At 36.5% G+C, this 26,790-nt stretch overlaps 1 protein-coding gene across 4 annotated transcripts in view; it reads right to left on the reverse strand.

Moving 5' to 3' along the window:
* Positions 1 to 1,550: 1,550 nt before the first annotated feature.
* The window catches only part of slc12a7b (solute carrier family 12 member 7b), a 50,204-nt gene continuing 24,964 nt past the window's right edge, over positions 1,551 to 26,790 (reverse strand). Inside the window, exons 6-26 of one of the 4 annotated variants that reach the window (XM_065258875.2) lie at positions 26,392 to 26,522; positions 26,045 to 26,286; positions 25,300 to 25,511; positions 25,033 to 25,197; positions 23,167 to 23,265; positions 22,941 to 22,998; positions 22,547 to 22,721; positions 22,342 to 22,460; positions 22,166 to 22,264; positions 19,440 to 19,559; positions 19,178 to 19,282; positions 13,512 to 13,680; positions 12,701 to 12,896; positions 12,446 to 12,612; positions 12,225 to 12,356; positions 12,032 to 12,139; positions 10,664 to 10,783; positions 10,013 to 10,188; positions 8,406 to 8,420; positions 7,656 to 7,789; positions 1,551 to 6,161 (exon numbers count right to left, since the gene is read on the reverse strand). In XM_065258875.2, coding sequence (XP_065114947.1) covers positions 6,070 to 6,161; positions 7,656 to 7,789; positions 8,406 to 8,420; positions 10,013 to 10,188; positions 10,664 to 10,783; positions 12,032 to 12,139; positions 12,225 to 12,356; positions 12,446 to 12,612; positions 12,701 to 12,896; positions 13,512 to 13,680; positions 19,178 to 19,282; positions 19,440 to 19,559; positions 22,166 to 22,264; positions 22,342 to 22,460; positions 22,547 to 22,721; positions 22,941 to 22,998; positions 23,167 to 23,265; positions 25,033 to 25,197; positions 25,300 to 25,511; positions 26,045 to 26,286; positions 26,392 to 26,522 — 2,834 coding nt within the window. In that variant the 3' untranslated portion in view covers positions 1,551 to 6,069. The remainder of the gene's footprint in view (positions 6,162 to 7,655; positions 7,790 to 8,405; positions 8,421 to 10,012; positions 10,189 to 10,663; positions 10,784 to 12,031; positions 12,140 to 12,224; positions 12,357 to 12,445; positions 12,613 to 12,700; positions 12,897 to 13,511; positions 13,681 to 19,177; positions 19,283 to 19,439; positions 19,560 to 22,165; positions 22,265 to 22,341; positions 22,461 to 22,546; positions 22,722 to 22,940; positions 22,999 to 23,166; positions 23,266 to 25,032; positions 25,198 to 25,299; positions 25,512 to 26,044; positions 26,287 to 26,391; positions 26,523 to 26,790) is intronic. The other 3 variants (XM_065258877.2, XM_065258878.2, XM_065258879.2) reach the window with 3 other exon arrangements.

Raw genomic sequence — 26,790 nt, forward strand, 5'->3', positions numbered from 1 at the left:
TTTATGAATATTAATTAAATGACGTAACTGGAATGCAAGGAAGGTTACCAGGCAATGACAGAATGAGGAAATGAATATTTATAAGGCAATCCTTTGCAGTAGTAGGTTTTGATAGATCACAGCAGGAGACTGCGGCGCAAGAGAACACAATGACCCACAGTAGCAGCACTCTTTATAGTAAATACATTTTTTGTCTGTTTTTTTTTTATTTTTATATATTTTTTAACAGCTTTTAAGATAATAAGACACCCACAAGAAATGTATTTATTGTTGTTTATTTATTTTGATTCTCATTGTTTGCGTTGTAAAGCCATTACATTATTTTTTTATAAAACTTTCAGTTGTCAGTTTTTGTTAAGTGCGGTCTTTAATATAAACTAAGCTTTAAAAATCTATTTGAAAAATTATGAGTGGCTAGAATTAAAAAAGCATGTGTCAATAATGAGTTGGAAAATGCAATAGCAGTGAGTCAATAACTGCTGGTGTTGAGTTGTGGCTCAGCTCAGCAGTGCAGATGATGATGATGAAGATCATTGATCACAGGATGAACTGTTTGCATTTCACATTGATTTTGAAACACACAACACTGCACTTTGTACCTTCTGTTCATGACAAACAGTTTAAAGTCCTTCAGAATTTGATTTCTGACAGATAAGGCGACTCTTGTATTATCGTATACTGTTACAATAAAATCTACATACAATTACGTATATACATTTATAATTAAATGGCTTATTACAATGGTTAAAATCAGCTGTGTGCTTACAGCATTTATTAAAATATCTTTTGTATTCACAAGATAAAAAAGATCAATACATGTTATATAAATATAATATAATATAATTATGTATGTATATGTGAAATATAAGAGTTTTGATTTAACATCTTCGGTCACTGCATAATCTGCATAATTAGAGTTATACTAGTGTGTAATACAGTAATGATTTGTGTTGTGTTAATATTCGTATTGATTCATTCAGAATTTCAGTGTAAACCTACAGTACATTGTGGGGTCTCTCATACACATTACATTAAAAATACATCAAAAATATGAGGAGCTCAGATGCAAAAGCACTTTAAAAGCCACCTCAGTCAAAAATAAAATAATGATATTAAACAAATGCTCTGGGAACATATTATACGTTCGCTTCAAATCCGCTTAATCTCGGCCTCGGGTCATTCAGAAATAACTGAATCCATTAAGTGTCTGATGCTCTTTACAAGAAAACATGTCAGATGCACTTAGAGGGTTTTGCATCTATTCTCTTCATATGCTACTGTATTAGTAGAGAAGGTTTGTTTGTAAATGCAGGGCAGGGTTGATATTGTTTGTTCATGTGTCCTGAAAGCAAATGGAATGAAGAACAAATATTGACTTCAGTCAAGGTCTTCATATTATCATGAGTCAATATATGGATCTGCATAAAGAATAATTGTTGACATTATACAGATACAGTTACAGACATAAACTGGAAAATTAACATATTGAGCGCCATCTGGTGTTGACTACATGCACATCAAATAAAAAAGACACACTTGTGTTTCACAGGTTTTGGTATCATGTTGCACTTTTATTTAAATGACTCAGAGGCACACATTTTTCTTAAATGGAGATCTTTCACTACACACCCATGAATAACATCATAGCACAGTCTTTCTGCATATACGTGTTATGTTTAAATTCGTCTTATCACAGGAAGAGTTTGCTTCTAATAATCAGTTTTCCCAAATGAATGCATCAATATATTGGCCTATAACATTGGCAGATAGTTTTAAAACAGACATTGATCAGGGCATATTATATCTTGAACAGGTGTCATTCTAAGTAATCGAATATTGGAATTGGCATAATTTTGTATCAGTGCATCCCCATTTTCCCATCTAAGAAACAGCTACGAGAAAAACCTGACCTGAGATATTTACCAAACACACGCAGTGCATCTCTCGATCAATCACTTACTCAATCACTCGATAGATCACTCACTTAATAGATCACTCACCCACTCACTCGATATATCACTCACTTGTTCACTCACTCACTTGATCACTCACTCGTTCACTCACTCAATAAATCACTCACTCAATAGATCACTCATTCGATATATATCACTCACTTGTTCACTCACTCGATCAAACACTTAATAGATCATTTGCCCACTCACTCACTATATAACTCACTCGATCACTCACTCAATAGATCACTCACCCACTCACTCGATAAATCACTCACTCGATATATCACTCACGCGATCACTCACCCACTTACCCGATAAATCACTCACACGATATATCACTCACTCACTCACTCACTCAATAACTCACTCGTTCACTCACTCACTCGCTCAAATGCTCACTCGATCACTCACTTACTCGATCACTTACTTACTCACTCGATCACTCACTCACTCACTCGATTACTCACTTACTCACTCGATCGATTACTCACTGGATCACTCACTAGATCACTCACTCAATCACTTACTCCCTCAGATAGATCACTCACTTGTTCACTCACCTGATCACTCACTCGATCATATCCCAATGACATGGTTTTAATTAAAACATACTTGATGTGGGTCTATCATCACACTAACTGTTGTGAGGTAGATGACATTTTATGACCTACTTGATTCTCAAGATCATTGCTTTAAACAACACTCGTCACCATCCTGCACTCCTACAGGCTACTGCAGATTATCACACATTACACAAAGACCTCACTGCACAATATTGTCAAAAGTATGTGGACATCCAAACACTAAACCTATGTGGAAAATTTCTCATGAGATATCTGAATCCAGGACCTTATTAGAGCAGGGCTGCATAATGATTAATCGTAATTAAACGTTTGCAGAATAAAAGTTTTTGTTTACATCATAAATATATGTGTAAATACATTTTTATATTTATATACAATTTATATAGTCATTTATAAATATAAATACATTTTTATAAATATATTAGAAGGGTCTTCCACATACTTTACACCATTCAGTGCATCTTAAATGATTTGAAATCTCAAAAAAGGCAGAGAAAAAAACACAGTGGGGTCGGTTTCAAATTTAGACCCTAAGAAAGCTCAGAATTGCTGGTTATGATAAACTATGAATGACGTAATTGTAAAAAGAGATGACCACACATAATAAACAAATGCAAAAAACCCAGCCAATATTATTCCCATGTCGTGCACAATACAGTATCTCCTAAAGTATAACAATAGCTGGACAGTATAGAAACTACAACTTTAAACAATATAAGTACTGTAATCTAACCGTATCAATAACCATGTGTCTACGATGTAAAAAATACACTGTTCTGGTAACAAAATACTGCACTGCTAACAGAGGTTTTAAAGAAACACGCAGGGAGGAGGGCTCATCTTTTTTCAAACACGAGATATGATTTCCTCTAAACCTCGGGGGCATCCATCAGACCCCAACAGAACGCTCCACGTCTCTCTGATTTAGATTACAAAATGCACAAAAATAAAATAACTCAAATCTGTTCCTTCAAGCTATCAGCATGGCCTTCATTAATATTGATTGTAATATTGCTGATCTGCGTGTTGGTGTGTGGTTTAACAGTTTCTTTCACTTTTTGTTTTTGAGCAATAAAATGTTCACATCACAGTGTTAACAGTATTAACATACATATGTAGATGGTTACTATAGCTCCACATCTATCACCATTGTCACTTTTATGATATCTGATAGTCCTTACTTCATACTGGAGCTCTTTTATATGTTGCTGGAAAAAAACTGTGTAAATGTGAAGCTGTCAAAGCTACACAGCACAAAAGCGCATTGCCAAGTCAGGATTATTTCAAACTAATGCTGTGTACACACCAAACGTGTAGCATTGCGTTCCTCTAAAATACTTGTGGGATTTAACTTTGTGTCATGCAAGTTAAATGTTATATGCGAAAACGCATTTGAGGCAAATAGTGTGTGTTTTCACGGCAATCATGCTGCCCAATTCGTGTCTATTTGCGTCTTTGCATTGACTTTGTATGTAAACTACTAGCGTAAATCATTGAATTCGCAATTGGTGTGTACGCCCCATTATGCTTCATAAACACCAAATGTGAAGCATCAAGTTTCTCAGTCTAGATTACTCACGTGATTTAACTTACTGTCATGCAAATTTGTAACTTTTTTAACACTGTACATTACTCGCGGGATTTAACTTTGTGTCATGCAAATTTTTCACTTGAGCTGAATAATTTTCAAAAATGAGTTTGAGCCGAATAGCAAACTTCGCGGCAATCGCAATGCACAATTTGCGTCAAACAGCGTGAGTTTGCATCTATTTGCATTTTTGCATTGACTTTGTGTGTAATCTACTTGCGCAAATCTTTAAAATCGTGTTTCGTGTGTACGCCCCACAATGCTGCGTATACCACAAATCCTAAGCATCGCGTTCCTTGCTGTAGATTACTCGTAGGATTTAACTTTGTGTCATGCTAATTTTTTATGTTTTGTTGAATATTTTCTCCACTTGCGCAAAGACGCGTTTAAAGTGCAGTGTTCAGAGTTTTCGCAGCAAACGCGCCGCCCAATTTGGGTCATTCACTTCGCCCACGTGAGTTTGCGTCTATTTGCGTCTTTGCATTATTTGCGCAAATCGTTAAATTCGCGTTTGGCGTGTACGCCCTATAAGAAAAGCTTTTTTCTCATTTTGTAACAGCTGCTTTGTGATTTGTCTGGGCAGTTTTATAATATTTACCTGTATTATTTCTTAGACTTACAACTATAATTTCATGCTAATATATTATTGAGTGATATAGTATCTACAGCGTGCTAAAGTTTATGTGACTAGCTAACATGACCAATAAAGTGCAAAAGCAAGTACTAAGTTTTAGTTTGTGCTTAAGATCATCCACGCTCGATAAATACTGAGCTTCACCTCCGGAGATCATCATACTCCACATTCACATCAATACAGACACTAAATGTTGTTTCAGTTTATGTTGAGAAACACATTTATTGCAGTGATGATGATGATGATATGATGATGGTCAGTGCTGGTTCAGACTCATCAGACACACAGCAGCCGTGCCCTCGGCTCTTATGATACAATTTTAAAAAGACAAAAAAAGTGCAAATCCAGCTGAAATCAAACAGATGTCTGTGATTCATGAATGTTTCATGATGAGACCACAGCTTTTGTTGTTAGTATTAAACAGTCCAACTAATGTAATACAAAACTCTAGGTAAGTAACTGTATGTTATTAGGCCAGTGATGCCTTCGTAACATTTAAAGGTATTGCACATTCAATATAATTCAGTAAAGTCAGTAACATAAACACATTCAGCATCTTCACCAATGACTTTGAGCCAAAACTTCCCTTCATATCTAATCAAGAACCTTTAAAACTTAGATTATGGATTATACTGCAAAAAAACAAATGTTTGTGAATGCTGCCTGGTTTTGGTGTTATGTACTTTTGTGTATCGAAAAAAAAAAGAATTTTGAAGTATGCAAATAAAAACACATCCCAAGTTCTCAATAATGAACTGTCAGGATTATTTGTGCATAAATCACTATTAGGTTCTGCAGAAACACTTTTAGCAACATTAAGTAAAAAACGGTCCGGCGTACAGCAGCTCTTAAAAACATTGTCTAAAACAAACGCTAAAACCATCCGATTGTGCGAGCAACGTGAAGACTCTTCATCATCTTCGTCAAACCAAACGAAACAATAACCGTCCAAATGAAAAACAGTTTGTGGACACATTGCCAAAGGCAGATTTTACACAACGGACAGACATAAAAACCTACAGTATCACAGACTGTACAAACAAACAACAGAAAACAAACAGAAAGTGAGTCAATGAGCATAAATTAACATGTCGGTATGCAGCGTAATGAGTTATGAGCCTGTGGTCTTCTCATCACGCGTGTGCATCGTCTCCGTTTTCACGGGCACTTCACCAGACCCAAAAACGTCATCGTCCTCTAACAAACTCACAGCCGGGCTCAATGTCAGTATAAAACCAAGTGTAAGGTTTTCCCAGACGCCCGTATAAACAGAATTCCTGCCAGTATGGCGTTGGGCAGCTCGTGACTTTATGAATATATGGTGATGACCTCTCGGCCACCTCCACGCACCAACAGGACCCGGTTGAGACCCTCCATCATAACCTCCAGAAACTCCATGTCTGAGACGCGTCAGTCAAAGATCAATAACACACAAACAAAAAACACTTACAGTATCGTTCTGTCTAATGTTCACATACTTCACATTCATGCATTTGGCGGATGCTTTTATCTAAAGTGCATTCAAGCTATGCATTTTTTATCAAGATGTGCGTTCTCTGGGGATTAAACCCATGACCCTTACACAGCTAACAATTAAACTACATGAACATGATCTATTATAGGTTACAACATGCAACAATTTTATTTTTTAAGCAGGAACAGTGTGCACAGCTCACAGAAATGTGTGCATACCCAGACTTTAAAATAAATATTATAGATCTTTTTTAGATTATTTTATAGATTATTATTTTTGCACTAAATTTGACCTTATATGTGAGCATATGTGACTCAGCGCCCATGTGAACTAAAATGAATCTAGAAATGATATATAACATCGAGACTATATATTTTCTACATAGTGGAGGTTAACTGCGCATTACCGTACAGGAGTTTGTACATTTTGTGAGCGTTTCTGATCATGTTTTAATTCTTCAGAAAGCAAAATGCAGCTGCAAGCAGTCCACGACTGCGCTGAGATGTTGATGACATCTGCAACTGTGCTGTTGCATCTGCAGCGCATAAATAACGTAACATGTAATACGATCAAAACGGCGAAAATCTTTGAAAAGTGACAAAGATGCAGCACGTGCCACCTCAGTTTGAATGGACATGATGCCACTGGTTACAGTAAGTTTACCTCAGTTAACTGATGTTATTAGTGTAAGTCATTCTTAACTATGGTATAATCATAAATGCAATTTTTTTACTGCATCATTGGTAACCAAACTAGAATATGATGTCATAAATAATCACATTAAAGTAGCTTGACTGTATACGGTCTCACTTTAAAAGTTAAACACTGACTTTAATAAAGGTTTATCCGATGAGAAGTCCTATTCATTTGATAAATGTCAGCTTTGGATCAGTATACACAAGTAAACACTTGTGTAGCTCTTTTTATAGATTTGGCCAAAGCATTTGATACAGTAGATCATTGCATTTTATTTGCAAAGTTATGTAATATTGGTCTTAATGACCATGCTGTGGATTGGTTTGCCAATTATTTGGCAGATAGAACTCAGTGTGTTTATTTTGATAATTGCAAATCAGCAACTCTGAGTGTACCTTGTGGTGTACCGCAAGGATCAGTCCTGGGTCCAATTTTATTTGCTATCTATATTTATGCGGACGATACCATTATTTATACATTGGTTTATCTTCATTTATAAGTCTTTGTTGAATACGCTTCCCTCGTATCTTTGCTCCTATATGTCATGTAACATCAGCTCTTATAATAATCCCACAAGTTTTCTGCGTATGTTTGGTATTTGTATGTTACTTTGTTCTGAAATTATGCTGCCATTTTGGCCAGGTCTCTCTTGAAAAAGAGGTTTTAAATCTCAATGAGATCATCCGGTTTAAAAAATAAAAATTTGTTATGAACAAAAGGATACAGTTCTCATCACCATCTCTGTTTTTGGGAGGTCCAGGCATGTTGAGGAGCACCAGGTGAGCATCCTGTGATTTACAGCGCACCACTTCATTCAGTTTAACAGCTGTGTGCATGCAGCGCACATTCGACTGCTTCCTATTCCAAAATCAAACAACACAAAACACATTACCATACATCAAATCCAACATTTTATATGCTTCTTTTGCTCTGTTTGATATTTATCATCACTTCACTGTTTGTACAACATTAACTGTAATGATAGCACTACTTTAACTATTTAAAGACTCTGAGCAGCTTTAGTTATTATACGCAAGCTTTGCCGTGCATTTGATATAATGTTATTCAAGCCAAAATGGGATCATATATTAGTTGCAGAAACATACACAGCTTCATATGCACATCACAAACACACAGTTCAATATAAACTTGTGCTCATCAGCGCCACCTGCTGCCACTTGAACTGCTTTTTATCAATCAAATCTAATATAGGATCAACTAAACAAAAAATCTGATATAAATGTTTTGCACAGCAGGTGAAACGCTCCTGACAGCACAAGCTTTATTACATGAGATCCATCATGCTAAATGCATCAGCTCTGTCAGGACATCAGGACACGATGGGATGGAAACACACACACATACAAACACACAAACATATGCTTAAATTATCCAGCGTGCTAAAGGGTTGGAGCAGTTACACATACAGGCACATATATAAAACACAGACACAATACAGAGATATGTGACTTACAGATTCTCCCATTCTCTAAAAAGAGAAAAACAAGACAAAACAACAAAGACAAACTTAGACGATTTCTCAGGCTGACACACACACGCACACACATTTATATACTGTACGATGTATACCAAAACACTTATATTTGATATATTATTATCATGTTCAATGCATTTGAGTTTATTTGGTCAGAGGAATCTTTTAAAATTAAACTAAAAATAAAGTATTACAGACAACCATTACAGTGAATGTCTGCATCATATTTCATCGCATATAACAGGAAACAAGTAAAAACAGACATAACATTTTTATATAATAAAAATACAATAAAATTAAATCACAATGCAAATTTTATACCCATTTTTTTACTCTCTTTCTACCCATATTCTACTATTTGTCTACCTTTTTTCCTCTCCATTTTCATAAATTATATTTTCCTCCCGTTTTCTACTGCTTTTTTAAACAGGTTTTTACTATTTTTCTACCCATTTAAAAAACTTATTTTTTTCTACCAATTTTTCTACCTTTTTTCTACTCATTTTCATAAAATCTAAAACTTCCTCCCGTTTTCTACAGTATTTTAAAAAAAGTTTTCTACTATTTTTGTACCTTTTTGTACTATTTTTTTACTATTTTTCTATCAGTTTTCTACCATTTTCCTACTTTTGTGTACTACTTTTCTACCCATTTTTCGACCTTTTTCTAACCATTTTCATAAAAAAAATTTAAAATTTCCCCCGTTTTTCTAGATTTAAAAAAATAATAATTCTACTATTTTTCTACCTTTTTGTACAATTTTGTACTATTTTTCTATCAGTTTTCTACAATTTTCCTCCCGTTTTCTACTTCTTTCTACCTTATTTGTACTGGGTTTTTTTCAATACATTTTCTACAATTTTTCTACTATTTTATGCAAAATAAGACACCAAGGAATCAAATGTTCTTACATAAATAATAATAAAAAGTAATAATGTTAATCTGTGAAGAGAGACAGGACAAATGGTGTAGATCATGTGACCGTTAGTCATAATGAAACATTTAGTTCATGCTGTGTGACGTCATTATCCAGCACACGCATGCATACTGTGACCGAAATAGCCCCCTATAGTATACCCTCATTCATTATTCCCTACATTAGTCCACTAATATAGTTCACTTGAATAAAATAATGGATTTGGACACTGAGTGCTCTGGAAGTGCTGCAGGCGCCATCTTGTGTTAAGACATGGGAGTTCATGTTACAGCGCCTCACTGTGAAGATGTAGCTTTGGTTGTATTTTACTGTACATTATTGCTGTGCATTATAGGTTTGAATGAGTGCACTCAGTGATTTTATGCACCACATAGTGCACTATTTTAAGGGTATTGAGGGCTATTTCTGACACAGCCTGTGTAAATACCCAGCAGGCTCTGAAGTTTATTTAAGCATGCACGCTACCATACAGATCTCAGTTAAACCTGAACCTTCAGCATGTGAAGTACTGTAGCAAAAAATGCCTAAACATTATTCAACTAGTTTTACCGAGATATTTTAATATTTAAAAGTTAAATGCAAACTTTATTTTCATAAAAATTGTATATTCATATATAACAATAGTGCCCAGAAGAAAGTGTAGACTTACGGTTTCATGTTGAAAAGATCCCGCACGGTCATGCTTGCGTTGGCCTCTCGGTTCCGGTTGCGTTCGGTCAAGAACTTCTCTCTGGTCCAGGTCATGTGGACTCGGTCAGGCGTTGCGTCGGCCTTGTCATTTATCGCCGAATGAGACGCTGTGTTTCTGTCATGGATAAGCTGTGCCTGTGGTCATCACACATTACCAAACACTTTAATAAAAGAATCGGTTTAATTTCTTTATCCACAATTTACCCCAATATGATCAAATGCATGATCAACATGCTTTTTTAAAAACATTTGCATGGTTAATGTTTTAGTTATAGCATAATGTACAGTACATGCCAATCTATCAGTCTTTAAAGAGATAACATAATAAAGACTGACAGCATGCAATATAAAGCGAGTAAACCCCAAAATGACATAAAAGGATGTTTTTGCTAGCAGAGTAAACAGTAATGAATTGAAGGAGGGTGAATCATGTGGGATTACAGATGTTTAGGGTCACATGCATGATGGGAGAAGGGTTTCTGGAGACACCTGGACCACACCGGTACAGGTACAGAACCAAAACCATGCCTCACAGACTAACATCATCTGTTTAATTGATGGCTACAGGTATGAATCTGTACTTGTATGTGTTGAATCCAGGACGCTCTACCTCATCTGGGTTATCGTCATCTAGCTGGCTGCTCTGGTTATGAACGCCCGAGCTGTGAACGCTGCTGGTTCGGTTCTTCCTCCGTATGGAGCTACGTGATTCATCAGTGATGCTTTGAATCTGAGAGGTTTGTTCCCCGATTGCAGCAGAAATAAAAAAGGGACCACAAGTCACAAACCTATAATGAAGTGTGAAGGGTCCAGGGCCTTTTCACATTTGTAACAACTGATCTGATGATGAACAATAAAAGCTGGAGAGTCAAAATACCTAAAGTTGAATTCTGCAACAGTTCAGCTGATTTATTCTGATATGAGCTTATAATTCAAATAATTGTTTATAAGTTTATTTGCATGGTCCTGATATGTAACACAAAAATTATCATAAAGTAAACAAGCCCTTTGCTAATATGAGTTTGTAAAAACAACTTCATGAAGTTTTTCTCTAATCTTCTCCATTACTTGTACTATTTTCTATCTTTTTCCTGATTTTTTTTCATAATATTTTTTAGTATTTTCTTCCTTTCTTCTACAGTTCTTCTATTTTTTCTAGCATTTTTCTACACATTTTCTACTATTTTCCTAATATTTCTACCAGTTTTCTAATATTTGTCTACTATTTTTCTAATTTTTTTTACTATTTTTCTACCGGTTTTCTACAATTTTTCTACAATTTTTTTTACACATTTAGTACAATTTTTCTACCTGTTTTCTACTGTTTTTTGAACTTGTTTTCTACTTTTTCTCTAACCATTTTCTACTATTTTTAGTCCATGTTTTGTACTTTTTTCCATCTTTCTTCTACTATTTTTCTACTTTTTTTACTGGTTTTCTACAATTTTTCTACTCGTTTTGTATTATTTTTCTTTTTTCTACACTTTTTTCCTATTTTCAACCTTTTTTTTCTTTTTGTAAACGTTTTGTACTATTTTTCTACCTTTTTTAAAAAAAATCTACACATTTTGTACTATATTTCTACATTTTTTTTCTACTATTTTTGTACCTTTTTTATATTTTTCTACCTATTTTCTAGTATGTTTCTATCCGCTTTCTAAATGTTTTCCACAATTTTTTTACCCATTTTCTACTTTTTTTTCTAACAATTTTCTACAATTTTTCTACCTTTTTCTACTTTTTCCTCTACCCATTTTCTACTATTTTTCTACCCATTTTTTACTTTTTTCCTACTATTTTTCTACCTTTCTTCTAATTATTTTTCTAGTAGGTTTTTTAAGCTTGTAAAAACTACATCATGTAGTAGTTCAGTAGCATCACACAGCATCACACAATAAGTGACAAAACTGTCACTTATTATTAAAACTTCATGCCATTCAGATGCATAATGAATGAATGAACATAAAGCACACGTCACCTCTCTCTCTCTCTCTGTCCGCGACAGCTGCATCTGTTTGAGCATCTGTGAGCGCTGCTCCATCACCAGAGTCTTTTCATACGTGAACGCTGAGATATCGCTCTCATGCTGCATGAATGAGACAAAAAAGAAACACATAAACCAACCTGAGCATAACACAAACTCTAACACAACTAACTACACCACAACTCACCATCTCCACCACCTCCACCTCAGCATTCAGCCGAAGATGATAGAGGAACATCTGCAGGTCTTTCTTCATCTGAATGCTGTTGTCATCCATCTGTGCCACCGTGAAAATGCGCATCTTGCATTTCCTCCACACCTAAGAATCATTTTTCATGAATGATTAATTATTTTATTAAACAAACAGAAACTAAAGCTCACGATGATGATCTCATGATGACATCACACCTTGTGTTGTCGCAGCAGAAACGGCAGCAGCATTAACATTCCTCCGTCATGGACGATCCACCACACGTCAATGGTGCCTTCAGTGAGACGCTCCTGATGAGGAAAACTGTCCACGTTCTTGGCCACCAGCAGGGCCTGATGGGCAGCTGTTGTCTCTCGAATCGTCTCTGTATAGACAAAACATTAATGCTGCTGGACTTCTAGACATTCCAATATTATAAACAGACAGATTATTTATACAGGTGACAATCAAACCTATGAAGCTCTTCCATGATTGTGGGTCATTAGACTGTCTCCATGACCCAGGCCAAGCCATGAGGACACAATTGTGTTTCATTCCCCCGAGGCCGGCCGATTGGATGAGGTGAGAGATGCCATCACGCAAGTTGGACGACGCCACAACATGACAGAAACCTTTTGTCTTCTCAGCTGCCATGACAGATTTGATGTTCTGTGGAAATAAATATTTTATTCATATGTTATACGTCACTCATCTGTGATCATCAACTACTTCAACATTCACATAAATGTGATTGAACAGTAGTTCTGTTTGTTGCCACTAGATGTCAGCGTAACTCTTTTCAGCTACACCTATATCTATTCAGGATCCCTATATTGTATTTGAGGATAAAATCTACTAAAGGGGTGACCCACTTAAATAGATGTAATCTTTCCCAAGACTCTTTAACATTTTTTTTTTTCAAAATAAATATGAGGAAACACATTTTCTTCTCTTTTATAAGCTAGTAGTTTTTCATTTTCTTGTCATTATATTTATGAAATGCAAGTTTAACTGCAATATCAAAATACATTATGGAATATCATATTAAAGTCATTGTCAATGCTAGTGATTAGTTAACTAGACTAAACTGCGTTGTGTATTTCACAACTATAGCCAAGCAACTGTGCACGACCCACCTTATCCTAGGGTCCTGACTAACAGTTTAAAAACCCCTGATCTACCCTGACCCTGTGCACTTCCTTATCAATATGTTACAAATCAATCATGTGTCAAGTCATTGATAAACCTTCACACATCTTTCTGAGGTTATTTAGGATTTTCTACCTGTTCTGCTCTTTTGGCCTCGGCCTCTTTGGTCAGGAAAGTTCCCTCCAGTACGGAGCCCACGATGGTCAAACCTTTACCAGCCTTCAGTTGTGTGGTGAAGGACAGAAGACGTGGATGTTTCACGGTGAACTCAGAGTCCAGATTCAACAGAACCAGCAGCTGAGGCCTGAAACAGAACCACAAAACTTCAGGATAGCAAAACATTGAGACAGAAACACAGAACCTCAAGAGTAGGGTTGGGTATCGAACTCGGTACATTTAAGAGCACCGACCGAATTATGATTCTTCTACAGAGCCTTGTGCAAGAGAGAGCTACAAAGAAGAGGTCTTATCATGTCCAAAAAAATGGCCCAAATTAGTATTTACCCTAACCCGCCTGAATAAAACTTTTTTTTTATGTTTATGCATTTGGCAGACAGTGCATTACAAAGTATAGCCTACATTTTTATTCAGTTTGTGTGTTCCCTGGGTTCGAACCCATGACCTTTTGCGCTGTAAATGCAATGGTTTACCCCTGAGCTATAAAGGAACACTGTAAAGAAAGACCTGAACCGAGACAAACCTGAGAAAATTATACCCGAGTCCGATCCTTACCAGTGGCAATTTTTTTGTAACACGACTAGATTGGAATGTAAACGGCACCGACGTGTGTGCAGTCTGCATCCAGACGCTGCTCCATTTATTTTCATTTATTATCTGATGACAACACCAAGGTAAACGCTAAAATGTGCATTCAAAATTGATTGACAGGTCTGTCTCAACAAAAAACTTCCTACCACCAGCCACACGATGTCGCAAGTGCTCTTGGCAAACAGAAGAGGGGTTAAAAAAGAACTCAATGAACACATGTGAGAGAGTTCGGGTCTTCCCGGGTCCGTCCGTCAAAAACATTCATTTAAAATTACCTGAGACCTGATGCCGCTATTATTATACAAGACCCGTGTCCGAGGCAAACGCAAAACTTTCAGACCCGAACCAGCTCGGGTCTCAGGTCGGACCTAAAGTTTTCGGATCTAAGTGGACCCGTGGAGACCTCTACTACAAAGGGTATGTAGAGAAAGACCCTGTGATGTGATGTCACCCCTGCAACTTTCAACCCTGTATCACGAAATGATGTACCTATGTCACGTAAATTTGTGAGTTTTTGCGTGACACTGACATGGTTTTCCGCCTTCTTGCGTGAACATGTCACGCATTTCTGTTTACATGTCACTGTCACGTATTTGTTACTCAACTGTTATGTCCTATTTTCAAACCACTGATGCTTCGGTTTTAGATTTGGTGCTTGCGTTAGGATTTCACTTTAAGTATTGGTTTATACCTATTTTTCATGATTTATTTATTTATATTTTATGATTTTTAAACCATTGTCGCCTGGCATTAGGGTTAGTGTTGGGTTTGGGTAAGGATATCATTTTGTGTAAATATAACCCTAAACCCAAGCGACAATGGTAAGAAAATAGGACAAAACAGTTGAGTAACAAGTATGTGACACGTAAACAGAAATATGTGACATGTTCACGCAAAAAGGCAGAAAACAGTGTCAGTGTCATGCAAAAGACTCATGCATGGGTATGTAATTTCGTGATACTTGGTTGCAACTTAGGGCAATGTGCTGCATCGTCACAAACATTTCCTTTTTTCACATGCTTTGGCAAATTAAAATATTAAATCCCAAGAAGACGCGTACCAGATCTTAGTGAGTTTTGTGTGTACGCAAATCCGAAGCGTGCCCCTGGAAATCTGCATCTCAAGGCTTCATAGAGAGCACACAAAGGCTAACTGAGCTCATGCTTTCTTGCACTTAGACATAATTACACAAAATGATCCCAAAATGCTATGATTATCATCGTTGGATATGGTTGCAGAATTACACGTACCGATACTGGTACTAGTACTGATTAAAATGTCAACGGTACCCAATCCTACTCAAGAGTGCAGTATTTCAAAATACATCAAAACCTTTAACACCAAAGAAAAATGTCAAACGTTAGACCAGCAGAACCTCAGGACAACAGTTTGGATAATATAATATAATGTTGAATGCTTAAATAACAGGAACAGACTGGAACAGATTTTCCTTTCTAAAATTAAACTTTCATTGTATTTGTGGGGATTATTAGATTAAACACAACAATAAAAAGATGCTTTGTTGTGATGCTCTCATGTGAATGATGTTAACCCGAGTTCAGCAGGATCTCCAGCATTATCATCATTAATGTTTCACTCCTCATAGAGAGACGAAGCATCTGACCGTACACTCAGGATCTGTTGTTATAAACTCACGCTGATAACACTGAGAGAGATGAGACGTGACACAAACACTATCACTGAATGATGATCAAGAAATCTGTGAACGAAGGATCTCTTTCAAACCAAACACAAATCATCTGCAGTATCACAGTGCAGATCTGACCTGACTTTGACGTTATTTAATCATTTTATTTAGTAAAGGATTACTGGGAGCTTTAGGAAAGATCTAATACTGATAGTCTCTCTGGATTATGGCCAGAGGAAAGGTTAATAATATATAAAGAGAGACACAGAGGATTACAGTAATGGAGACTAAAGCTGGCGGTATGACAGTATATACGTCAACAACATATGAGTCAAGAGTTTGAATGGCAGGAACACACTTATATCTCTTAAGCCCTATTCACACAGTAATTGTTTCTAATGAGGATGTCTGTACAAATAGATTTGAATGTCTCATCCGCATTAAAACTCATGCATTCGGATGAAGATACATTCATTTATATAATTCAAAACAAATTCAATTACATGATCATTCACATGACCCAGATACTTCATTATATGTATATAAACAATGTTGTGTAATTGAATACACTTTAAAATTGTATTTAGTACTTGTTGCTAAAGATAATAAAGATTTTAAAAGTTTTCGTGATTTTCTTCTCTTTATTTATATCAACTCCCATTCACTGTAGAAGAGCGATGATGAAACTTTGTATACTTCTCATCATTTCAGTTATGAAGGTGTCATTGTTTAAAATGCATGCAAAGAAAGACGCTTGACTAATGCAGAATAAACGCAAAGCCCGTGACCATACGGTGCTTTTTAGTGGTCTAAAAGGATGTGCAGAATGACTTTTGCATTAATCCCCTTTAATAAACTCAGATGTGGATTCATTCAGCAATTAAATTACCACACGACCTTGATGTCCTTTAAAAAACAGTAGGTTATTCAACCGGGGATTTTTCCACAGATGGTCGGAGAAAAACACTGATATTCTGGATTCAGATGGCAATAAAATCACTAGGTACTAGGTGTTGAACCAAATAGTCGACCTTAATGCAATGTCGTGACGCTTTAAGCCTGACGTCGACTACAGGTAGTCGTGTTCATCACTATACTTTTTTGATTTATTGTTGCATTGTTAACATTAAGTTGCAACATAGGAGCTGTATAATTTTAGCATTGTTATGCCGACATGCATCGATAAAAAATGCTCTAAAATGGGAGTTATTGTTGCATTGTTACGTTAGGTTGCAACATATGAGCTGTATATATTTTTTTAATTTAAGTTGCAACATAAGCTGTATAATCAGCATCTGTATTAATGTTCTGCTAATAAATTGTGGCATGTTGCAAATCAGTCCCATTTCATGTGTTTTGTATGATTGACATCAACAACTAGTAGACGTCAACTCGACTTTGATGTCATAACAGTCGACTTAAAATAATTTGAAGTCATTCAACCCCTACTAGGTACATTTACATGCAACCAAATAATCTGTTTGTAATCATATTGATGGCTCAATCGTATTGAAAAGCCTTCATGTAAACACCTTAATCAATACGATTGAGGATGATCGGATGCAAATTTGGATCGTATTGAAGGGTGTGGTGTACTACAATCTGTGATCCGATCCGCAGGAGAAAAGTACGCATGTAAACGCGTGAATCGTAGTATTTTCTCAATCGGATGCAAGAATACATTGTGTGCATGCGCAGAACATTTGTGCTCAAGTTCACGTCTTAAATTAAACTCTTATATCACATGATTCTCATCACAGAAACGCGCAATAGTTAGGCAATAGCATCACGCATTATTAAGGAAAGGTAACTGGGGTCACGCGATGTACATTCTGCCACGTTTATGTGTACTTTTAAAACATTAGGCTACTTAAAGCAATAACATAGCATTGTGACTTTTGAAAAGCGTGTTTTCATCACTTATATCTGAAAACTTCTTAAAGTCGCCATGAAACGGAAGTATCAATTGCCTAATTTTCCCCGTGGTGACGTGTATCCGAGTAAGACCGGCCTCTGAAATGAAATAAGGCAGGGCTGGATTTGAATTTGTCCAAGATCTGATTGGATCATTTGAACTTGGGTCGTGTTGCTAATTGCTAATCACAGCGATATTCTCCCGGACCCCGCCCACCTGCCATACATTTTGACCGGAAGTAAAGAAAGATCGTTTTTAGGAGGGGAGGAGATTTGCACTTTTGATTAAAGATTATGAGGGCACATCAATTTTTAAAAATTAATGAAGCTCACAGATAAATAATTTGTAAAAAATACCACAATATTACAAAACAAATTACAGTTTTTATTTTACTTTTCATTGCGACTTTAAAAACAACTTTCTCCAACTCCGTTTTGACTTTAATCCATAGATAAAACCTGAACTCGACGAGCGATGTCCGCAGCGAGGCGTTGCCATTTCGAGTTTAGATTTGAGTTTAAACTGTTTCCACCAGTTGTTTTTCTGCAGGTTAAAGATTAAAGTATTTCGTTCATTAGTTATTGGTATTTGGGCTATGAATAGTCATTGAGATGCTTTTAGGCTAGTTTTGAATGTCCATTAGGGATGGTTCTGATAAGCGAATCTGGCAACCCTGGCTGTGCGAATAGATTTGCAATCTGATTAAAATGTAAACAAACATTTTAACCAGATTGCAATGTTTAGGGTGCATGTAAACTGTATCTTCGTAACCTTCAATTGTATTAAATTCAATTGGAATGACAAAATTTTGTGCATGTAAACATTACCAGTGACTATGCTGAAAATACCGTATGTTCGAATATGGCTTTATACTAATAAACATCTCCTGAATGCACTGAATCATACCTTAGATTAGGGCTGGGTAATATAGACCAAAATTCATATCTCACTAATTTTGGGATGAATGTCGTTAATGGGATGAGTGTACGCTAAGTTTCCCAGTATATTCTAAGAAGTGGAATAACTTTTTCATGCACTTCAAAGCCTCCTATGAGATGCCACGATCGTCATTATTAAAACAGCGTATGATGAAAGTAAAAAAAATACACAAATGCACAACTTAAAAGCTGATTGGACCTCAGTGTACATTTCTGCCAGATCATCTGTTGCAAAGAAAGAGGGTCTTAAACACCGATATATGACCAAAACTCGATATACCGCACAGCCCTACGTTAGAAAAAAACTTTCAAATGCACACTTGTAAAAGTAAATATATGTAAATTCCTATCATCTTACAAATAATTTTATATCATTAAGTAATCAGGTCAATTCATCAGTGTGGATTTTTTTCTCTGTTTGATATTTTTGCACCCTCAGATTCCAGAAATAGTTGCATCTCGGCCAAAGATTGTCCTGTCCTGTATCAGTGTGGAGAGTTTATGTAAAATGCTTGTGTATTACATTCCTCACCTCCAGTTTTTAGTGTGTGGTGGCGACTCCTCCAATCGAATGAGAGCGTAGCGAGCGGCATTGAGAGAGAGACCTCGAATCCCATCGCCCCATTCCTTCTCCGCCCTGCGTGCACAGACACACGATCAACACAGGCCAGTTTAAACTGACGACAGACATTTACTCTGTGAGATTAAAGCCGCGTCATCCATAATCGGATTATCTGATCTGAAGCACAGACAGACTCGTGGCGTGGGCTGTAATGACGTCCTGCAGCTCTTACCCGCGATATTCAATGTATTTGTAGATGCATCCAGCGATGAGCATCGCCACCAGAGCGTAGTGCCAGGATGAGATGAACATCAGAGCCAAACATAAACTCATACCCAGAAATGAGAGAGTCCTGTGAACAGCAGGTGTACAGCATTTCACTAAAACATAACATCTCATGTGCTTCTCTTGGGTGTTTAAACTAAAAACAAATAGACACAGGGCCGTTTCTAGCCATTTTGATGCCTTATGCCAGTGTTTCCCAATCCTGGCCCTCGAGAACCCCCCCCCAGAATGCTTTAGATGTCTCCTTATTTAACACACTTGATTTAACTCATCAGCTTGTTAGGGAGACGTGTTTACCATTTTAGAAGAAGACTGATAAGTTGAATCAAGTGTTTTATAAGAGGAGACCTCTAAACTTTTTGGGAATTGGGAAGCACTGCCATAGGCAACACCCCTATTGGAACCCCCAAAAACAAGATCATATATAACCAAGACTTTAGCAGATTTATTACCACAGTTTTAATTAAATTAAATACCATTGTTATTATGGTGACAACATAGTAAATTTGTGATCAGCAGGTGGCGCCCTTGGCGACTGCCTGGTGTGCCTATGCCTACAAACGGCCTTGAATTTAATTACATGTTGACTTTTAGTTTATGAGTCTGATATTTAGGGACTAGGTGCATAACTTAGTACCTCTTTACATCAAAACTAAGATAACTTATGCACTTTTAAATATTTTTGCATTGCAACAAACTTGGATTTAATTACAAATAAGTTAGTAAGCTTTTGGTGTGGACTTCAAGCAAGAACTTACAAAAGGCTTGTGCAAACCTACCCATAAGATATCTAGCTGGCATAAAACAGTCTGTGTCTCGTGTGTGTTTGTATCCTCAGAGAGATTCATGACTCCGTAATGACTCTGTTCATTTAAAGCCTGACTGAGAGTCTCTTTGGCAACCAGATCAGATGAAATGAGCCGTAACAGTTCAGAGGTTAAGAGAGATCAAACTCCATTTGTATTATTAGACCTTCAAAACACTTTACCTTGATATTTGTTTTAAAATATATTTGATCACTTTTTAGTATGCCTCATTATTTTTTGCACACAAAACCAGCCTTAAGTCACACAGGTACACTGTCAGAAAAACATTACAAAGTTGTTCCTTTTTCTGTCGCTGGGGTGGTAACCTAAAAGGTACCTTTTTGTACCTTTATGGGTATAAAACACATTGAAATGTTGTACCTTATGGAGTACAATATTATACCCTAAGGCCAATTGTGTACATTAAGGAACACTTTTGTACCAGTTAATATTTAGGGGTACAAAACAGTTAACTGTACCTTTTAAAGGTACAAAATAGATCCTTAAGGAAAAGTAACATTGTATTATGTCAAGGTTATTAAAAAATATTTTGTAAATTTCCTATCTTAAATATATCAAATATTTCTGTGAGTGGATGCAGTGCTATGGACTTAATTTGGACAACTTTAAAATCAATTTCTCAATATTTTGATTTATTTGCACCCTCAGATTTCAGATATTTAAACCGTTGTATCTCGGCCAAATATTGTCCTATACTAACAAACTATACATCAATAAAACGCTTGTTTATTTAGCTCAAAATCTAAATGTAAATTTGCTGTATTAACAATGTTGTACTTCTTAACATGAGTTAATGCATTCGCTAACATGTACTAACAGTCAATATTTGCACAGTATTTATTAATCTTAGTTCATGTTAATTTCATCATTTACTCATGTTTCATGTTTGCAACCAAAAGTTTTAACTGGTGTTAACTAACATTAAGAAATGCTGACAAACAATATTGCTCATTGTTTTTACTAGTGTTGGGTTGGTCTTGTATCTGTTTCGACTGTCTTTAGTCCCGGTCTTGTCATAGTCTCAGACCTGGTCCCAATCAAGACCACAACTGCGGGAATCACACCAAATTGCTGGTGCATTGTTTAATTTATGTGTTAAAGCAACACTAAAGAGTTTTTGCTCTTTGCTCCCCCAACAGGTTGGAAGCGGAATTGTCCATTACCACTGTCGTAAATAAATTAGCCTAATGCAGCAAAGCTGGCTCTGATTGGATTGTAGGTCTGCCGTAAAGCAAGTTTTGTAGTTTTCAGTCGAACTACAGGACCGCGACCCAACGGTTGGAAACTTCATTAGTGGGGTTTTGGCCGATAGATGTGAAAGTGCCGTTCACCCTGTTTTGAGTGGCTGAACCACTGAAACTTTTTGGAAACGTTATTTTAAGGTAAAAAAAAACTATTTGGTGTTGCGTTAACATCATTAATGTGATTAGATGTAAAACTTCTGGCTTTAAATGCAATCTTTTGTTACTGTTGTGGTGGTAAGAAATGAATAGGGGATTGTCCAAAAAGAAATCGATCAACAAAATTAATACAAAAGCCCACAATATCCAAGATGTAATTCCATCCACTTTTTAAAGGCCCTGGTCTTTGTCTCAACATCCTCTGATCTTGGTATCGGTTTAGGTGGTCTCGACTACAACACTGCCATTTACTAATGTTAACAAATAACTTTTTATGTTAGCTAATACCCTAAATGCTAATGAATGGGTAGCACTTTACAATAAAGTCAGATGCTATTAGCAAATATTTGTCCAGTTAGTTGGAAAATTAGCAATGATACCACCAGCTTTATTTTCCTGTTTCATTCCTTTTGTATTTTATATTGGTAAAGTATTCGGTATCTTACCAGTGGTAGTATTTGAAGCGAGGTCTCCAGTTTGGTGTTTTCAATAGCGTCTGGAGAGCACACGCCAGGTTCACAAACAGATAACACATCAGAAAAAACCTGAAGAGAGAGAATAATACCATGAAAACACGGCCTGTCACCACAGTAAATATTAAACAGCATTAGATGAGTCTTACATTGAGAGGATGGGAGCGACGGCATCGAGAGAAGCGATGAGAATCCCGCTCTCGCAGATGAAAGCCGTCAGGAGGAGAGCCCAGGTCGGTTCTCCGTTGGCTTTACCGTGACCGAACACCTGAGGAACGATCACATGACAGTCAAACCGTGGTAAATGTATGTAAGGGTTGTATGTGTACTAGATTGTATGAATTTAGTTAAGACCTCTAGGAAAGGCACTATGCCGTCTCGGGCGATGGCCTGCAGCAGACGGGGGGCGCCGGTGAGACTCTGAAGCCCCGCCCCACAGCAGGAGAAGAATGAACCAATCACGATCACCCACGGCGAAGGCCAAGACAGAGTCCCAATCACCAAGTTTCCTTTGACTGAATCTCCAAACCTAAGAGGATGTAAATATAAAGTAAACAGAGCGTTTCAAAACTTGGGATATTTTATGCTGTATAAAGAGTCCTCTGACTGCAGAGAGGAAACTGTTGCACAACAACATCTAAATGCCTGTAAACAGGTTTTCCACTGAAATCAGGTGTTATATAAATTTGGTTTTCCTGTACGTTCATCCAAGACACGGTGGAAAATAAGAAACCGAAAGAGCGCTCACTTGTCTCGAAGCACCACACCCTCGATGCAGGCGCCAAAAAACACGACACAGGAAAGATCTGAGTTACGTGCTCAAGAAAAAACTCTGAAGAGAAACTCAATTTTAAAGTTATATAGTGAATATACTTAAGAAAACTTTTTAATAGCCTTAAATGATTCGATTACAGCTCCATTAATATGTGTAATGGATGTTCAGCAGGAAGGCGTCAGGTCTAAATTAAGGATACAGATGATGGTGGTGGTTGCTATGGCGAGGATTGTTCCAATGGGAATGGAGCGCTGAGCATCTCTGAGATCTCCAGACCTGTTTGATCCTGCCATGATACCTGCCGAACACAGGAGGAAAGAGACATTACATCTGTTTGCTCTCAACCTCATTAACCTCTAGTGACGAAGACTTTACATTAGTCAGGATTGAACAGGTGTCTAACAGGAAAATGAAAACTATTTTCGTCACATAATATTATCAAGATCACATGGTATTTAAATTAAAAACAAGAATAAGATACTTTATAAGATACTTTATATCGCAAAGGTCAATTATCTAAGGGAAACATTTGTTACACTATAAACAAGGGTTCAACAAAAGTTCACTTCATGTTTTTACACTAAAGGTCCTGAACATGTGCTGATAATACAACAAACTATGAAACTCAATCGTTCTGTTTACAAAGCCTTCACACACGCAGCCATGCTGAGCTCAATATCAGTGAGAAAACTGATCTCTATTAAGAACCAGACCAAACCGGTCCATGAAAAATATTAAGTAAAACAAAAGTGAGAGAAGAGAGAATGAATGAATGAAAGAAAGAAAAAACATGTGAAGCGAAATGTCCAAAGAACAAATGATTGAAAGAATAAAAAAGAAATAATAATTGAAGAAGAAACGAATGAACAAACAAATGAACAAAGAAAAGAAAAAGGAAAAAATTAACAAAAAGAACCAACAAAAGAAAAGAACGAACGAATGAACGAACGAACAAAAAGAAAAGAACGAACAAACGAAAGAAAAGATGAACGAACAAAAAAGAACGAACAAACAAACGAAAGAAGAAACGAACGAAAGAAGAAACGAACGAAAGAAGGAACAAACGAAAGAAGGAACGAATGAAAGATGGAACGGAATGACCAAATAACAATGATTGAAAGAATAAAAAATAAATAATAAATGAACAAACAAATGAACAAAGAAAAGAAGAAAGAAAGAAAGAAAGAAAAAGAAAGAAAGAAAACAAACGAACAAAATAAAAGAACGAACGAACGAACGAACAAACAAAAAGAACGAACGAACGAACGAAAGGAAAGAACGAACGAAAGAAAAGAACGAAAGAAAGAAAGAAAGAAAAGAACGAACGAACGAAAGAAAAAATGAAATAAAGAACGAAGGAAAAGACAAAAGAATAAATGACGAACGAAAATAAGAATGAAATAAAATAAACAAAACTAATGAACAAACAAAAGAAAAAATTAATCAAGGGAAAAAAAGGAATGAATAAAAAGGAATGAACAAAGGAACAAACGAATGAACAACAAAAGAAAGAAAGAAAGAACAAAGTATTGACCAAAGAACAAATGAATCTAAGAACAAAAAAGAAATAATAAATTAAGAAACAAATGAATGAACAAACGAATGTACAAAAAAGGACGAACGAATGAAAGAAAGACAGAACGAACAAAAGAATGAAAGAACAAACAAAAGAATGAAAGAAAGAACAAAAGAACGAACGAAAGAAAGGACAAAAGAATGAATGACGAACGAAAGTAAGAATGAATGAAATAAAAACAAAAGAAAAAAAAAACTAATGAACAAGCAAAAGAAAAAAAATAAATCAAGGAAAAAATGAATGAATAAAAAAGGAATTAACAAAGGAACAAACGAATGAACAAACAAACAAACGAAAGAAAGAAAGACAGACAGAAAGAAAGTAAGAACAAAGGAACAAACAAAGGAAAAACTAATGAACGAACAAACAAACAAACAAACAAAAAATAAATCAATAAAAAAATTAATGAATAAAAAGGGAAGAATGAATGAAGGAACAAATAAACAAACAAAATAAAGAGAGAGAGTAATGTGATGTAATGTGTTGTACCTGTGACAGAAGGAAAGTAGATTCCCACGAGTAAAGTGAAGAATGTGGTGATGTCATTGACGACATACGGCATTAAGACGTCCTGTGAGGTGTCAATCGACTCCTCTGATGCTACAGATTTCTCCACCAGCATCCCAGCAGGACCATAACTGCTCCACATGTTCTCTGTTCACATCAAACACAATCTGCATTCAACAACTTTCATTTCACAAACATTTAGATATTAAACACATTTAGATATCCAGTGTTGACTTAAAGTCCTCTGACCTGAAATAACTCCACTGGTGAGTCCAGGGATGCCCTGAATCTCTGTGACGTTATTGATGGAGAAGTATTCATTACAGCTGGCATTCAGCTCCGGCCCTTTACAAAAGAGCGACCAAAGTTTTGTGGTCATCGTCACGTTGTTGATTATTTCTGTCTTCAAGCACTTGTCAAAGTTGTGGTTCTGAAGGGTGCGGTTGCCCAACAAACAAACCCTGAAAATGAAAAAAAGACAGTTTTGAAAAAGCTTAAAAGATCCATTAAATACAAGTTTATTGTCAGGAGAATTGTGGAGATTGAAAAGCCTTCAGCAAACACTGCTGCAGATGTTTGTGGTCCAACAAATCGCTAACTAAAACCCATATTTTGTTTTGTTTAAATAAACAGTATTATAAAATGAGACTACAACAAGCAGCCTGAAGGAGCAAATTAGCAAAACAGTTGAGCAATTTTATTTACTTTCATTTCTATTACTCAAACTTCAAAAATGTAAAAACAGATCTGGGGCACCATTCACTTCCATAGCATAATTTTTCCCAATATGGAAGTCAATGGTGCCGCAGATCTGCTTGGTTACAAACATTCTTTAAAATATGTTCTTTAGGGTTTAGCAGAGCAAAGTAATTTCTACAGGTTTGGAACAACTTGAAGCTAAATGTTGACAAAATTTTTGAGAAAGGAAGCAACTTAAAAAGTAGGATGTCAGATTCTCATGTATGTTAAAGAAGTTCTCTAATGTCTGACTTACGGGAAAACGGGAGGCTCAAAGATGGTTTTGATGACCCCGGCATAGATGGCCAGGATGGAGAGGACGACTGCGGCGAGGAAGACCAAGGCCAGCTTGTTCACATACTTGACCCCGACAAACACCACCAGAGACATGAGCGCCAGACAACACGTGCCATACACACGCATGTTGTTCAGCATGGCCTCGGCCTGCAGCTCTTTATCATCTGTTTTAAAGATGGCAGCATTGGGCACGATATACGTCTGTGACACAACAGACAAACACCATAAATTATTTTACAAAACCGTGTAAAGAGGAGAAAGACATAAATGATGGAGTAGAGAAAGGGGGATGACTTCAACACTCACCAGCAGTATCTCGATTGTACCGAGGATGTACATGGCCCCGGCGAATGTGGTGCCCAGATAGAAACAGAGTCCAACAGCGCCTCCAAACTCAGGACCCAGAGATCTGGAGATCATGTAGTAAGAACCTCCAGCTTTGATGAAAACACAAAAACATCATCATACTGGAACCCTGACTGTGCGTTCACACCAGACGCTTGAACATTTTGATTTAACTTGCTTCATTAGCCTGTGAAATCCGCGGCCTTCATGAATGAAATTCATATGCGGATGCGCTCAATTTGCTGGCTTTAGCTAGCTTGCAATCTCAATGTTTATATATAGCTCAAATTAAGTAAAGAGGGTTTTTTACAACTTACCAGATGGTCTGACCTCCTTACTCACTTTCTTGTAAGCAAAATA

Source organism: Paramisgurnus dabryanus, chromosome 22, assembly GCF_030506205.2.
Source record: "Paramisgurnus dabryanus chromosome 22, PD_genome_1.1, whole genome shotgun sequence".
NCBI classification, from domain to species: Eukaryota; Metazoa; Chordata; class Actinopteri; order Cypriniformes; family Cobitidae; genus Paramisgurnus; species Paramisgurnus dabryanus.